This window comes from Pleurodeles waltl, chromosome 7 (assembly GCF_031143425.1).
Source record: "Pleurodeles waltl isolate 20211129_DDA chromosome 7, aPleWal1.hap1.20221129, whole genome shotgun sequence".
NCBI lineage: Eukaryota > Metazoa > Chordata > Amphibia > Caudata > Salamandridae > Pleurodeles > Pleurodeles waltl.
The window spans coordinates 274,491,678-274,507,583 of record NC_090446.1 but is presented as its reverse complement, the minus strand read 5'-3'; the positions used below and the strand labels follow the sequence as shown (position 1 = coordinate 274,507,583).

The following is a 15,906-nucleotide window of genomic DNA, read 5'->3' as shown; positions in this document are numbered from 1 at the left end:
TTGTGATTCTCTAAATGGGGTCGCAATTTTAAGGAATCGCTATTTTAGCGATTCCTTAAAATTGCACAGCGAATGCTTTTCATACATCTTGAAAGGCATTTTTGCATTCGCAAACAGCCGAATTCTGCGATTCGCACCGTTTGCAAATGCAAAATTGCTTTATACATCTGGCCCGTTGTTCTCAAAGAACTCTGGAGGATGCCTGTAGATACTTTTCAAGGCTTTTTCAGCTCACTCACTGTATGTAATTTATTCATGACTCTTTCCATTGTTTATGTAACAAGATTTGTTCTGACAACCCCTCCGGTGACATTAGGTCAGAAAGGAGTAAATTATTATTTATTATGGTGAAAGTGCTAGAATGGTGACATTTATAATGGTGTATTTTTATTTGTTGTCGTATTGTTAGATTTGCTCATCTCATGCTACCTGTGTGATTTCTGTTGCTTTCTATAGTGATAATTATTATAAAAGGCCCTCAATGTGGGGGTGAGACAGATTCTTATGGGTCTCTACTAGGGGAGGCTGCCTAATTCTCTATCAATTTGAGGCATATTGTGGAGTTAGTCTATTTTTCATATTTTGCTCATTGCTGCATCCATTTTAAATACTAAGGGGCATATTTTCAAGACCCTTGAGCCTCCTTAGCGCTGCCATAGTGTCATTGTTTTGATCCTAAGGAGGTGCAGCTTTTCTGCTGCTCCATACTTAGAAAGTAGTGTAATGCTTGCATTGTGCCACTTAGCGTCCCCTTGAGCCACATTATGCCTGTGTCAGGCATAATGTATGCAAGGTGGGCGTTCCGGCACAGGGTGTCCCAAAAAAATGGCGCAGTGAAATATACAACATTTTACTGCACCATTTTTTCAGTTATTTTTAATGCCTGCTCAGAGCAGGCGTTAAAATGACGCACCTATTATATTCAATGGGTCTTCCTGTGCTTTGCTGCACTAATGTCAAAACTTTTGACACAAGGGTAGCAAAGCGACATAATGGCGTCAAAAATGCTGACGCTATTGTGCTAGGGACCACCGTGGTGCGCCGTATTGTACATACAGTACAACCATGGTGCTGTTAGGTGCCGGTAGGGGGTGGGCGCAAGAAAATTACACATAATTTCTGATGCACCACTTTCTTGTAATTATGCTCCAAAGAGCCTTCATGGCAATTTATTTCTGAGCCTTTTATGACTGATTTATTGAATTTAAGTATATATTTGCTTTTTGTATGACACTTTATTATTTTATTAAACCTTCATGTTTTTCCTAAAATGCAGATCTCTAACTTCCTTTTTTAATCTGTCTTATATATGGACTATAAGCCTCATTAATGCCATAGAGCCATCAGGCCACACAGGCGGCCTGAACCCTGCTGGCCCGGTGGGAAAAACAGTGTTACCGCCCGCCGGCCCAGCAGGGAACAGGGCCTTAACATTGCAGCCAGCTTCTAATGGAGCCGGCTGCAATGTGGCGGTGCAGCAGGTTTAGCAGCACCTGTTGCGCATTGCACTGTCCGTAATTCGGGAAGTGGAATGCATAATAGGGCTGTGCATGGGTGCCCCTGCACCGCCCATGCCAAGTGCATGGGCAGTGCAGGTGCCCCTATGGGCCCCCGAGTCCCCCATTGTGCCAGCCTTTCCATAGTGGTGTTTACCACCACAGATAGGCTGGCTGATGGGGACTTGTAATCCCCAGGGCAGCGCTGCTTGCAACGCTGCCCTGGCGTATTACAAATGCCGGGACCACACAGCTGCTGGCTGGCGGCAGCCGGGAGGTGTCGGCGTTTGGAGCGAAGCGGCTTTGCCACGGTCATAATGTGGCGGTCATACAGCCATGACCACGGCGGTCCGACCACCACCGTGATCCTGACTGTCTAGTGACCGCCAGGGTCATAATGGACCCCTATATTTTGAAATGCTTGTCTTTATGGATACTTGCCCAATTTATCCTTGAGGACAACACAGTCCTGTCATGGAGCTTATCTGAGAGGTAGCATCCAAACCCTAACCCCTGTCTTGCGGTAGAATTTAACTACTTCCAATTTTGTTGGGCATTGTTTCTTACAATGCATTCTTAGAGTTATTAAAGGACAATTTAAAACCCCTTTTCATCACCTTAAGAGAATATGGTCTTGCTACAAGTTCAATCCCCAGGATTGTTGTTACAGCCAGGCACCTATGTGCCTGGAAGTATTAAGTGATGAGTGTTCAGTATTAAATATGGGTTATGACTTGTGAGAGACATTTTCATTCCTAAGGCACTGCTTTTAATGGTGTGGAAAAAATGTGAGTATGAGTGGGGTGCTTTCAAGTATAGTGTATTTTCACACTTATGTTGATGCCGTTACATGTGGTATTACAGAAGCCTTCTTGGCCTTTGCATCTCCCAATTTGTTATCTGCATGTACGCAGTATGTTTTTAGTGACACTTATGAATCTCTCAAATACCATTGGCAACAGTGAAGTATGTTCACTTTCAATAATGTGGATATGAATCTGATTGTTTTTATGACCATGTGTTGAATATGGTTTGAGCAAATTAATGAAACTGCACTATGGATTCAATTTTGATGCCTCCTTCTGTCATGAAAGCAAAACAAAACTACATTGATGTAGCCAGCAAATTAAGGGCAGTATTAGCATTCAGTAAACAACAGGGGACACTCCAATATAACCTCCCTTACTAGGAAGATAAGTACACCAACAGGGATAGTGAATTCATCTGTTCATTCTGACTCCATGAAAGCTCACTGCTAGAGATTTCGCCTCTATGTGATGGACAGCAGTCATCCAGATGACCCAAGGAATCTGTGGAATCTGGATTGACTGTAGTAAATGTCCTGGAAATGTGTTTTTAATCAGTGGATGACCAAAGTTCATTGTAAACCATGTATCAAAGAATACAAGTCTTTTTGATTAGCTAGATCTTCTATCTTCTCTTGGTTCTCAGTATGTTTTCCTGTACGGCATCAGTTATGGCTTGGACCTGAGGGTCTGTAAGCACATTTTTTCTATGGGCAGTATTCTTAGGTGCTTAGTTTTTGCTGAAGAAGATTTTGATGAAGGAGTGCATAACATTATTTCCGTCAAGCTATAGTTAACATTGGTACACACTCGGCTGGGGTGGACTTTGGAAATAAATCTTACTTGGAACCCTTACACATCTGCTTTGGGATGAAATCAAGAAAGGCTGTGAACCCCTATGCCAAGAGCAGGGCTGTTCAATAACGATACATACAATTATTCTTATGAACTCTGGTATACCATGCAGTCTGTAAAAATGTCTTGAAAATGTGGGTCCCTTGAGCTCTCGTTCATACATTTGGAAGCATCACAAAGAGTGCCTGTCTTACCAAATCAGTGTTTTTCTTTCAGATGAGTGTTAATTAGAGGTGAGAACCACAGATTTAACAGGATGCCATTGGGGTTTTGAGGGGAATGAAAACACCTCTGGGTTTTTGATATCTCATATCTTGCATCTTATATTGAGCTTGTACGTTAAAACTATGTTGTGGTTTTTCACTATCTTTCCTCATCTGTGACCAATAAAGACCTAGTGATGCAACACGTCCGAAATTTTTGACCTTAGTTGGGTACCATTGCACCACTATCTATGTTTATGTTAAAAGTCTGTGCAGGATAAGTTTTGCTGCTATAAGAGATGTCCTCATCTAATAGAGGGACTTGGCATGAGATGCTGTGCCGCCTACATGATATTAAAATCACAAAAGTCCTGGGTTAACCCCAAGTCCCATGAATGAAATGTATTTGTTGATGCTTTATGCTGTGGAAGGAGGATGGCCTCAGTGCATTTCCATTACTGGGTACTATGTCATTTTAAGGATTTTTGGGGCTCTGGGCAAGACATATTTAAGGGCCCCTTTTAGGACAACACTGACATTTATTAGACTTTTTCTGCTAATTCAAGCAGCTCAGATGATGCCAGGCAGGACTGATTTGTACTTGGGGCACACAAAACCAAATGAACTATGTCTTGTCTGGTGTTCCAAAAATCATTAGAATGACACTAGGTAGAAAGTGAAAAAGGTAAAATGTAAAAATAGGCAGATAGCGTGAGAGGGGTTGAAGTACAGAAATACAGGTAACAGAAATTCACTTTCCCATGGGCCCAGTTGGAAAGTGGGGGCACTGGGCAATTGTCCTATTTGCCCATGATTTAAAACGTCCCTGACTGGGCAAAGAACAACATGTGCGCTGTGAACTGAGGCAATGGGCAAACACTAAGAGCCTGATTTAGAGTTTGGCAGACGGTTACTCTGTCCCAAATGTGACGGATATCCCATCCACCGTATAACGAGTCCCATAGGATATAATTGGATTATAATCCAGGAGACAGGATATCCGTCACATTTGTGATGGTGTAACCCGCCAATCTCTAAATCAGGCCCTTAGAATGTCAGTTTTGTATAACTCTTGACTTCCTATACTCACTTAACTAAACCCTCCAGATAGTATGACCGGTGTAGAAAACCTACTTCCGTGGCGGTAAGCTATTTTTCATGTTGCAGGGTTAACCAGGGGCATCGTTCTGGCGTTTTAGGCAATCACGTGTACCATTACATTTAGCATTGAATAAACAACTCTGGCCACTACTAGTCTTTGAAGCCTCTACATCAACAAATATATGTTTATAACAAATCCAGTTGTATGACAATAGGTGCAGCACAAAAACAATACTTTAGTGTAATAAATGTTACATCAGCCTCTCTGGTGACTAGCAACAGAATGTTTAATTTAGGAGATCACTCAAAGGTGACAGTAGGCAAATAAAGCAGGGAACACAGTGTATCCAAACATAGGTAAAATAAAAAAATCTGTTTAATTCCTCCATGTCCCCTTGTAGTGCACAATATTGTAACTTCTTGTCTGTGGCTATGCTAGTTAAAGAGAGTTTTTATTCAAGCAAATCCACACTATCTGGCTAAAGTATCCACTTGTCATCCTTAGCTTAAGGTGACATTTACTTAACAGGTTCAGCAGCTCTGGCACCCGGCTAATGTGTTCTTGTGTAAATTTCAGTTGCAGCACTACAACACTGAATAGGTCTCCAAATATCTCCTCGCCCATTCTCAATGGTGGCAAACATTTGAGTTGTTTCACCTCTTATCTTGCCCCACGTTATATCATCCCTTGAAACAAATAGAAATTCTTGAGGTCTGGGACCTTTGCAGCTAGTTGACTGGCCTAGTTCTAAACTTTTCCGTTTGTGTTTGATTTTCAAGTGCTAAAAGGAATCAAACCCCCCTAATGATCTTAGCTTTGAAAAGCAATGCTGAAAGTTGTCACGTGTATTTTTCAGTAATCCCTCTGCTTACCTAGGCAGCACTTGTCTGACTTGTCTAGCTAATAACATAATTTGTATTTTTATTGCATGCATGACTGTCACCCCTACATCTGCACCTGAATGTTTGGCAGGCCTAGAGAGCAGTCAGTATCATGTCTGTCTAGTGACCCCAAGTCAAGTGTTAAACCTGAAGTCAATTCTGACTTTTTAACAGGCAGCATTGCACGTGTGGAGGCATGGGAGCCCACAATTAAAACGAAAAAACACAAAGCTACATTTCCCAGAAGAAAGTGAGCCGCTTGTTAAAAAAAAAAAAACCAGGCCAGATTGGCTAAAGGTGTCAAATTGTCAGCACTGCTGCCACGTTTCAGGATCGTTTTTGAAAGGTCTGCCAACCTGGACCTTTGTATGCCACATGTCAGAATTACCACTAGCATGCCGGCGGGGCTGGGGAATAGTTGGCCTCCTGCCAGGAACACCTCTGGAGAAGGGGTGGGTGATATTCAGTCACATGACAGCCTTGCTTCTGAAAAACATGTAAAGCTGGTTCACATTCAGTCAGTCACTGAAAAATCAATAGATCTAGGTAGTCATTCACACGGATCACCTTTGAAAGGCTGGCTGGGCTAAATGCAGAATCTAACACATATCAGTTTTGTATTAGGAACTGTGGGAACCTTGGAGCAGCCTGTTTCTATGCACCTTTATACATCTAAATGACTCCACCCACGCACTACTGCATCCAATGACGAAAATTGATAAACATAAAAATATTTAATAAGCTTAATTGTGGATGGCATTTTCACCCAGAGGAGTCTTATCGTAGTCCTATTGACTGATAACAGATGTTTATTGCCACCCACCTCAGTGGTACTCATTTCAAGATTAATGGTTAGTGGACCTACCAAGACTGAAATGAGTGTTGTGGGATCAGACATATATACCTGCAGTGGATCCATTAGTCATCACAGTCACCCTCATACCCATATAATGTGGAAGGAACATGGCTTTCACTCTGCAAAAGTATCTCCATTCTAAGTAGCCTGTTCATTTCCCAGTCACAGCACCAGGAGTTTTCCAGGGCAATGTTCGACCCTCTTTGGCATATCATAAGTAGCCCAAAAATGCTGTAAGGTTGTTTTGAAGTTGGAGAGCAGCGTCTTCATACAAGCCTCTGGAGCCATTCAGGTAGAAGGTAAGTTCTCCATAACATGTTACGCTCTTAGGTTGCTGTAACAGCAGGTAGACCCTTTCAGGGCTCCATCCTCTCTCTAAATGTTCCTATCTCCTAACTTTCAAACTAGACCACACACCAATATTCTATTAGATAATTCACTTTAAGCATGCCAAGCACCAGCTCAGACATACAGGTGATTGAGAACTTCATTCTCTGTGTAGTGGCTAGTCAATGTTGTTACTGTCAGCATCTTATAGTACTCTGGTGCCTAATGATCCATATCCTGACCTTAAGTTTGATCATCCCCATGTAGTGTACGCTACATGGAGAGATGCTCAGGTAGATCACACCATCACGATTAAGGTTTGTATGTTGCCACAGTTCCAAGGGAGTTTTTTAACTTAAGATCTATATGAGTACCATGAATTGTCAAACAGCAAACCCAGCATGAACTACAAGGAAAGTGTAATTTTACTCTGAGGATGTCTTGGAAACGGGTTGGGGGCTTGGGGGGGGGTGCTGGTAGATTTAGTCTGGTGTGGACCCTGATGTCCTCTAATGGTGGCTGTGCTTATAGGTAAGCATAGATTTCTGTAGAGCCGGGTGTCCTATGTTCGATATGTGCCAGTTTCTACATATCGATTTTCTTATGGTTGATGACAAATTGCTACAGATGGTGGCACACACCATTTTGTCTGTTGTGGGGATTGAGTATGTTTCAAACATTCCTGCATGATTACTGTTTGTGGGAGTCTTGGCTGCCCTATGATAAAAACTCTTGTAGGACAACGAAGAGTTGCAATCCATAGGTTTCCTGTATAGCCCTGTTTCTTTTCTCAACCCCAGGGGCTACAGTATTAAGTCTAGGAATAGTAGTTTGGCTTTGCTACACTCACATATAAAATTAAGGTGAGGGTTCCTAAAGTTAAGCCAAGTGGTAAATTCACTGATTGTGTCTTGTTCTCCCTCCCAAATAACTAACATATCATTGATGTAGAGTTTCCAGAGTTCCAGGTTTGAAACAAATGGATTGTAATCATTGTAGGTGTGGTGAGAAAGCACCTGTAGGTCTCTAGTACTCCCTGGCCCTCATTTGTATCTTTGTAGTGATAACAAACATCACTTCACACTGAACAGTGTAACAAGGGAAGCTTCATAAGTAGACAATAAGTATGTGTATGGAAAGTGTTGTGGATTGATGCATGCCTTATGCTCTATTCAGAACAGATTTCATGCCCCGCCCTATGTTTAGTACTCTTCTTTTCCAGTCAGCAGTGTGGGCGGGTGGAGAATGAGTATCGGTGCATGCAGGAAAGGTAGGGTGTTCTACCTGCTAAACGCAGTTTCACATGAGAAAGTATACTGACAGCTAGCGCCATCCCAAGACGCTGGCCGGGCGTCATATTTATGGCATGATGGTAGCCTGTGGTAAGGCCCGTTTAGGAGCATCAAAAAGGACGCTAGATGGGTGGGGGAGGCATAGGGGGAACAGGAGGTTGTGCATCAAAGGATGATGCTAGTATGGGCAGCGGCATAAATAATGCCTCTAGCCAGACTAGTGTCATCCTTTGATGCACAACCCCCACGGACATGTCCCCTGGGCATGGCCATTGGGCCTAGTGCCATGTAGAGGGGCCCAGGTTAGGCCCCCTATGGCACTTCTTAAAAACATAAATATACTTACCTGTACATACCTTACTCGCCAGAGGATGGGGTGCCCCCATCCTCTGGCATTCCGCTGGAGTGGGTGGGGGTGTACCTGGGGCTAAGGAAGGGCACCTGTGGGCCAATTCCATGGTCTCTGACCATGGAATTGGCCCACAGGTCCCCTAACGCCTGCCCTGACTCAGGCGTTAAATTATGGTGCTAAGCAAGCTTAGCTCCATTATTTCAGGCCCCCTTACCCCTGTGCTTGATTTTAGCACGGGGGGATAGATGTGGCGCTAAGGCCATTTCGTCATTTTTTGCCTGGGAACACCTACCTTGCATCTCATTGACGCAAGATAGTTTCCTGCAGGCAGAAAATGTCTTTAACTCAAAAATGTTGGCGCTAGACAGGTCTAGCACCAAAGTATAAATTTGGAGTAAGGTTTGCGACAAACTTGCGTAAACAACTGGACACAAATTCAGCCCAAATGGGGTATAAATATGCCCTTTAGTTTTTACTATTCTCCTAGACTAGGATTACTTGCAGGCTGACATTGACCATCCAGCGATGCAGCTTGTTTTGGTTGAAGTGGATTTGCCCTTTGCAACTTGTAAAATGATGGTATGTGCAGCAGCCTGTCTACTGCTGTTCCGAGATCTTAAACCTTAAACCCAGGGTTATTCACTTGTAGACTGGTATGTACTGTATTCTCTCACAAAGCACACAAGCAGCATATCAGTTCTCGAAGTAAGACACCAGAGCCCTAAGCAAGGACAAGAGAAGATAATTACTATGGAACTGTCATCACCAGAAGTTGTCTAACTCACAACGGATTAGGTTAGATGGCCCAATTCTCCCTTCTGAGGCTGCCATTACCCAGTTGTCACAGGGCAAAGCTTGAGGCCATTCAAGAAGCAATGTACTTGCTCTCAAGAGTATCTCTATGAGCCGTAAAATAAGGAGCACTGGTCTCAAGAGAAGGGAAAAACGTCCGCTTGCAAATGTCGACTAGTGAGCTCACTAGCAATCTTCACACAGTTAAACATAAATTCCATCCAATGGATACATTCTTCAGATTCACACCAGGCAAGAATCAATCAAAACCCAATGTTCTCTCCATACTTGGTATCGGCCTAGTCTCCATGGATAATACAATGCCAACTTCTTCTCTCATTGCAACCTTCATGATATTTCACAAAGGAGTATTAATCTCCCCAGATTCTCTTCCCAGGCAGGTGCTGAAGTCATGGTCCTAACTATTTGACACTTCACGGGTTTCCAAATGACAGATAACCAAGAATAACATTTCTAAATAAACACATGGTGACTCTGGTGCCTGAAACAGAAATAAATGTTATGCACAACAAGCAGAAATACAGCGTGTATTTCAAACACAATGTAAGGCACTTAGACCTACTCATGGTAATGTTAAATGGCATATATGCTGACTAAGGATTATCAAAATATATGATTAATTCTGTTTAGTAGACCTAAATATAAAACAATGTAGGAAATAACATGTGAAATAATATGTGAAACAATGTGTGATATAATATGCAATGGGTAAATAATGTAAGCTAAGGTCTTGCGGGTTACAAATTAACATATTATTAAGTACAATAAGTGATAATTACATTGCGTCATTCCATATGTATCTCCTAATTCGGAAGACATGCCTATTAGCTGTTGGATGGAGATGCTTATGCGGTGTTTCTTGATCTCAAATTATGTTGAGTACCTCAATTGTATAGTGTTTTTGAATGCATGTTATGGGTGACTAAAAAGCCATCTAAGTTTACATATTCCTTTTATGATTCCTCCTTTAAAAATGGGCCCACATGTGCTGATGAATGTAACCTTAGTCGATTTTTTTTGTTTTTATTTTCATAGGTAAGAAACGAAAGTTCTCAGCTCTTGGACGAGGACATTCAGGCCATAAATGCAAAAGTGAAAGAAATGAACAAAGTTTACGCCAAAGTGGACAAATTAGAGGTCAGTCACCTTTAAGAAACCCTGACCACTGTTTCTGAAATAAAATTGCTCATCTCCCCCACATGTTAAAGCTGTATTTAGTTTTGGTCTATTGTCAATTATCAAAAACACATTTTTGTTGAAAATAGAATGGAATCTCGTTTTATGCCATGCTCGCTCCCTGCGGTATTTTTTATGTCATTAGTTGATCCTCTTTGCTTTCCACCATTTCCTTGCCTGTAAGGGTTTCAGAAGCTGTGGCTGCAATCCCAGAACAGTGTTGAGACCATATTTATGGGAAAACATATCCGTATACTTTCAGTGATCGCAGGGCCACGATGACTAATTGACTACTGCTTCTCTAAATGCTTTCTTTTTATTCCAAAATGTGCATTTTGGTTACTATATGATGAACAGTTCATCACATCGATTTGGTGGTCTAATGTTGTTCATTTATTTCTTGACACAAAAACCAAATGCAAAGAAACATAACATTTGACAGCAAAAAAGGACTGCAGATGGTATGCTTTTGGTGCTTGATCACTTCCTTGGCTCTATCGTTATTCTTGTGTTTTCTCCAGCAATATTCCTCTGTGATTGTTGGTGATAGGCTCATTGTCAGTCTAGTCTGTGGGCCTGATTCATAAAGTCTTACTAATCCATGAGTATTCTGGTACTGAATTTTATTCAGTAGTGAACCAGAAGCAATCATAAAGTAATTCACATCTTTTCACAGCTATTTGTAAATTGTGTCACCTTCTTTTCTCCCAACAACTATGGCTGAGAACTTGTTCCATTTAAAAAATGCCTTGCACCAATACTGCCCCTATGCCTGCTGCTTTATGTGTAACTACTTGTCCTCAAAATATCTCCCCTCTAAAATATTATTGAAACCCAGGATCAACTCTAACTAGAATATGATTGTGTCTATCACACTGCAGGTCCCAAAGGCCTCATTTGTACAATTGTTGGTCTATCTTTGTTGTTCTTGAGATGTGCCTCCAGAGTGCTGCACAAAAGTTTAGTTGAGGGATTACTTGTTGATCTTTTGTCAGGTCTGTCGGGTTCCTCAGTGGATGGACTTCTGTTTGCAACCTTGGAGCAAAGGCAAAATGCACGAGCCCAGGTTTTGACTGTCCGTCTCTGCCCTTCTGGTAGCCACAATGTCACTGACAATGGAACGTTTAAGCAGATAGTGCCCTCCAGAAGGAGCCCCCAAGAGGAAAAATCTCGAAGGGGAAAAAAACTTTGATGAGGATCAGAGACTCCTGGGATGCTGGTGAGGACTGGTACTGATGGTAGAAACCAGGACTACAGCAAGGCTCTAAAGCACAGATAAGGCTAGTGGAAATGCCAGAACCAGGAGAATAGAAAGGTTCAGAAGTGAAGCAACAGGAGCAAGAATCACCTTCCAGGAGAAATATACACCAGCAGGAGCGATCGTACACCATCAGGAGTGAGGATATACCTGTAGGAGCGAAGACACACCATCAGGAGCGAGAAGTGTTGCAGCACAAAGGAGAAAGACAGTTCTGCTACAAATATATGCAAAAACAGGAAGTGACATAAAGGAAGAAGTGAGGCAGCCATGATGGATTGGGAAGTGCTGGCAGGAATACATGTTAGAGCCTCCATGACAGAGTGGTTAAGTAAAAACACTCAGGAATTCTCAGAAGAAGAAATTACAGAGAGCAAGAACATGGCCCCCCAAGGAGAAGAATGGCTCCAGCCCAGCCAACAAGGGAGGCAAAGAATGGCCCTCCGTGGCCCTTTGCAGGACTTCCCAGGCTGCAGGTAAGCGTTTAGGACGTCCCTCTAGTTAATACAGGATGACAAGGAGGCAGTGGGGTTAGCTGCAGGTCATTCTACGACCCATGGCATGACATTATGCCCCCCTCCTGAGGTCCCGGGCTTGTCAGGAAGGTGCATAAAAAAATCTGCGAACCAGGATGGGATCATGAACAGAGGAGGCATCTTCCCAAGATCTCTTGCTAGAAGGATACCCCTTCCAATGAATCAAAAATTGTAAACGGTTTTGAAAGTACTGAAATTCACCAATGTCCTGAAAGTCATATTCAGGAACTTCACCCACCAAAACACAGTGGTAGGGATCGGGAATTTAGAGTCACAATTGAGAGGTATGAAAGACTGGATGCACCTTCCATGAATGTGGTTACTGATGTTGGAAAGCCACTGGGTTTATGAAGTGCACTATTTTGAAGGACTTATGAAATTGTGGTTTTAATTAGTTTGGCAAGAGATAGCGAGACAAGTATTTTGAAGGTAGCCAAATCTTGTCACCCACTTTTTGTCTTATATTTCAGAGGTGTCGGGTAAAAGAAGCAGCTACCAGAACTGAGGAAGAGTCCAGTAAGCCTAATAGAAAGATTCTTGGATGACATCCATATAAACAAAAAACAATGTTGCATTTAAGATGCTGTGTACTGCATTATTATAAGGAAATCCAGCCAGAGACAGATGTGTAGTCAGTCACTTTGGGTTGATTACCAAAAAAAAAAAACAAAGGTATTGTTCTAGAGTTTGGTTTAGGTGCATTGGCTGACCATTGGTTTGAGGATGGAATCTAGAAGATAGAGCTCCCTCGATGTGTAAGGATTTACAGAAATATTTCCAGAAGCTAGATATGTACTGATGGCCTCGTCTGTGAAAATGGTTTGAGGAAGTCTTGGAGATGGAATATTTCTTGCATAAACATCTTCCCTAATTCTTTAGTGGAAGGCAACTATCTCAAAGGGGTGGAATGTGCCATCTTAGAAAAAGAGTCCACAGTCATCATTATGACTCAATTACCTGTGAAAGGGTGTAAGGCTGAAATGAAATCAGTGGACACTGTATGCCAAGATGCAGGAGGAGCAGGTAGGGGATGTAACAGTGCTAAAGGCCAGGCATGAGACAGATTGGGTAAGAAGTGATATTTACTTCAGCATATTCACTTTCATATTTTATGATAACTGTATTCAGTCCTCTGAAATTGATCCATGGCCATAGATCTGTGGCTTTCTTGGGTGTGAAAAAGAGAGAAACCCCAACAGAAGAGGAGGAGTGTGTGATGAGTCAGTTTTGAAGATTCTACTGCCTTAGAGTCTCCTGTTTAATTTCAAAAAGTGTATAAATTCTTCCAAATGGAACTATGGCAGCAGGGTCGATGGGAGTAGAGCAGTGAAATTGATGGTTTGGATGTAAGGAGATTTCCTTAGGTATCTGAAATAAATCTGCATACTTCTGATAATGAACTGGAACTCGCTGTCTGACGATTATGATACCACATTCAGTTTCCTTGGTTTTGGAAGTTTCCTTAGGAGCCCAGTAGTTTTCAGTGACATAATCAAAATTGATGACAAAATTGGGAAGCTAAGGATATGGTTCGAGTCTCCCATTTGATGTACGGTTTGCATCTGATCAACCAAGGAAGTCCTAAGATAATAACGTGGTTGGGAGAGGTAAAAAGGTCAAAAGATAGAATCTCTTGATCTTTTTCAAAGGTCAATCTTTGTAACTGGTTCTCTAGAGGATTAAATAGAAGGGTTTACTGACTTTCTCATCCTCTCCCCTGTTACAAGGACGGGGTCTGTGGATGCATGGGGGAATTGTGGATAAGATAACCAGAAGAGCTGCAGTGCATACATAATGCTTGCTTTCTTCTATATTCCCATTCTGCCTCAGACAGGCTCTGCGAGCCAGCCCGATTAGCATAGTCTCCTCTCCTTAAGATGAAGGATTCTCAGGAACAGGAGTGTCATTCCTTCAAGCACTGAGACAAGCCATTCCTGGAGTTTTCTGAACTCATATCTGCATTAATTGAGACTATGTTCAAAGGATAAGGCCTTATCCATTAACTCTGCCATTGTTTCTGCGAGGGGCGAATGTACCAGTTCATTTTTTAGTTCCTCATGAAGACCTGGAAAAAGAGAGAACCAGAGTCCGTTCCACCCATGTGGTCTCAGCTGATAACTGGAGTAAGCAAGTGGTGTATTGCAGAACATCTTGATTTCCCAGCTGAATGTCGCAAAGAGCTTCTTCAGCTGAAGTTTCTAAACTGGGTATTCTAAACATCCTTTTAAAGGCTGCGAAAAAGTTTGCATAGTCAGAAAGGCTCAGGTCTTCTGCGACTGTCAAAGGGGTTGTCCATGCTAAAGCCGAGCTTGATAAGGCACTGATCAGATTCCCCACTTTGGCTCTATCTGGAGTAAACTGGATCGGACCAAAGGTTAAGAATACTGTCTGGGAGTATAAAAATTATTTTACTTTGTTTGGATCTCCAGAAAAACAAAGAGATGCTGGAGAAATGGATGGCACATCGGTTGTTCAGGTAGTAAGCACTTGACAGAGGGCCAAGTTTTCATTTCACAGTTGTTGCAATTTTTGAGCTTGTTGTTGAACTGCCTGAACCAAAGCTTGTGCAGGAACAACTGGCCCAGCCTGAGGTACTTCTTGTGAAGCTTCCTTGCTTCCGCCATTCAAGCTGAAAATTGAGCGTGGCAATCTGTCAGGTCTGTCAGGCTTCTCAGTGGACAGACTTCTATTTCCAACCTTGGAGTGAAGGGAAAATGCAAAAGTCCAGGTTTTGACTGTCCTTGCCTGCCAAAGGTAGGGGTGACCCCTTCTGGTAGCCACAAAGCCACTGACAATGGAATGTCTAAACAGATAGTGCCCTCCAGAAGGAGCACCCAAGATGAAAAACCCTAAAAGAGACAAAACCTCTGATGGCGATTGGAGACTTCCGAAAGGCTGATGAGGAGTGGTACTGCAGTAGAATGCCAGGACTGGAGTAAGGCTCAGAAGGTGCAGATAAGGCTAGTGGAAATGCCAGAACCAGGAGTAGAGAAAGGTTCAGGGGGGAAGCAACAGGAGCAAGAATCACTAGCAGGAGAAAGGAGGCACCAGCAGGAGCTAGGATACACCAGTAGTAGGAGTGTTGCAACGCAAAGGAAAAGACAGTTCTGCTCCTTATTTACCCAGAAACAGGAAGTGCCATAGAGGAAGAAGTGAGGACACCATGATGGATTGGGAAAATGTCAGCAAAATATATTTTAGAGCATCCATGATGAATTGGTTAAGAAAAATCCTTCCTCAGGAATTCTGCGAAGAAGAAACTACAGAGAGCAAGAATAAGGCCCCCAAAGAGAGGAATGCCTCCGGACCAGCTGATAAGTGAGGTGATGAATGATCCTCTGAGTTCCCCTGCAGGACTTCTCAGGCTGCAGGTAAGTGTTTGGGGCATCCCCCTTTCTAACGTGGGATGCCAAGGAGGCAGTGGAGTGAGCCACAGGTCGTGGTTTGACCAGTGACAATACACCTTTAGAGCAATATAAAAAAAAAATCTGTTGGCCATACATTTCCTCCACAGAAGACTATTCACTGTAAATTCAAAGGTTAGTGGAAGGGATATCACAAACCCTTTATCCCCTTTGACATCACAGGTTACCAGTTTGCGGCTGAAAGTTAAAAGATGCTCAAACAGTAATGATTATGAAAGTAGATAACAAGGCTATTATAGCCTTGTTGACTTTTTTTTCCTGATGCTACCTTTATTATCCCTTGGACCAGAGATAGTAAAGGCAGTGAGTGAGGTACCAAAGGGCAAGCCATAGGTAACAGCTGTTACCCCTAAAACACCCTAATTGGCATCTGGCCTAGAACAGGTCAAGACCATTCTGATGTAGAGTGACCACCTTTGATTATGTCATTAGGAACACTGTTTACAGTTCTGGACTTTGGTGTCATAAACCAATGCGTCATAGGTGTGTGGTCTTGTTTTGCTTCCATTGGACTAATTCTACTAACTA

The 15,906-nt window shown here is 42.5% G+C and overlaps 1 protein-coding gene across 1 annotated transcript in view; it reads left to right on the top strand.

Annotated features, from left to right (window-relative positions):
• The window catches only part of BCAS4 (breast carcinoma amplified sequence 4), a 293,870-nt gene that overhangs the window by 148,990 nt on the left and 128,974 nt on the right, over positions 1 to 15,906 (top strand). The window contains exon 3 of the mRNA XM_069243641.1: positions 10,019 to 10,120. Coding sequence (XP_069099742.1) covers positions 10,019 to 10,120 — 102 coding nt within the window. The remainder of the gene's footprint in view (positions 1 to 10,018; positions 10,121 to 15,906) is intronic.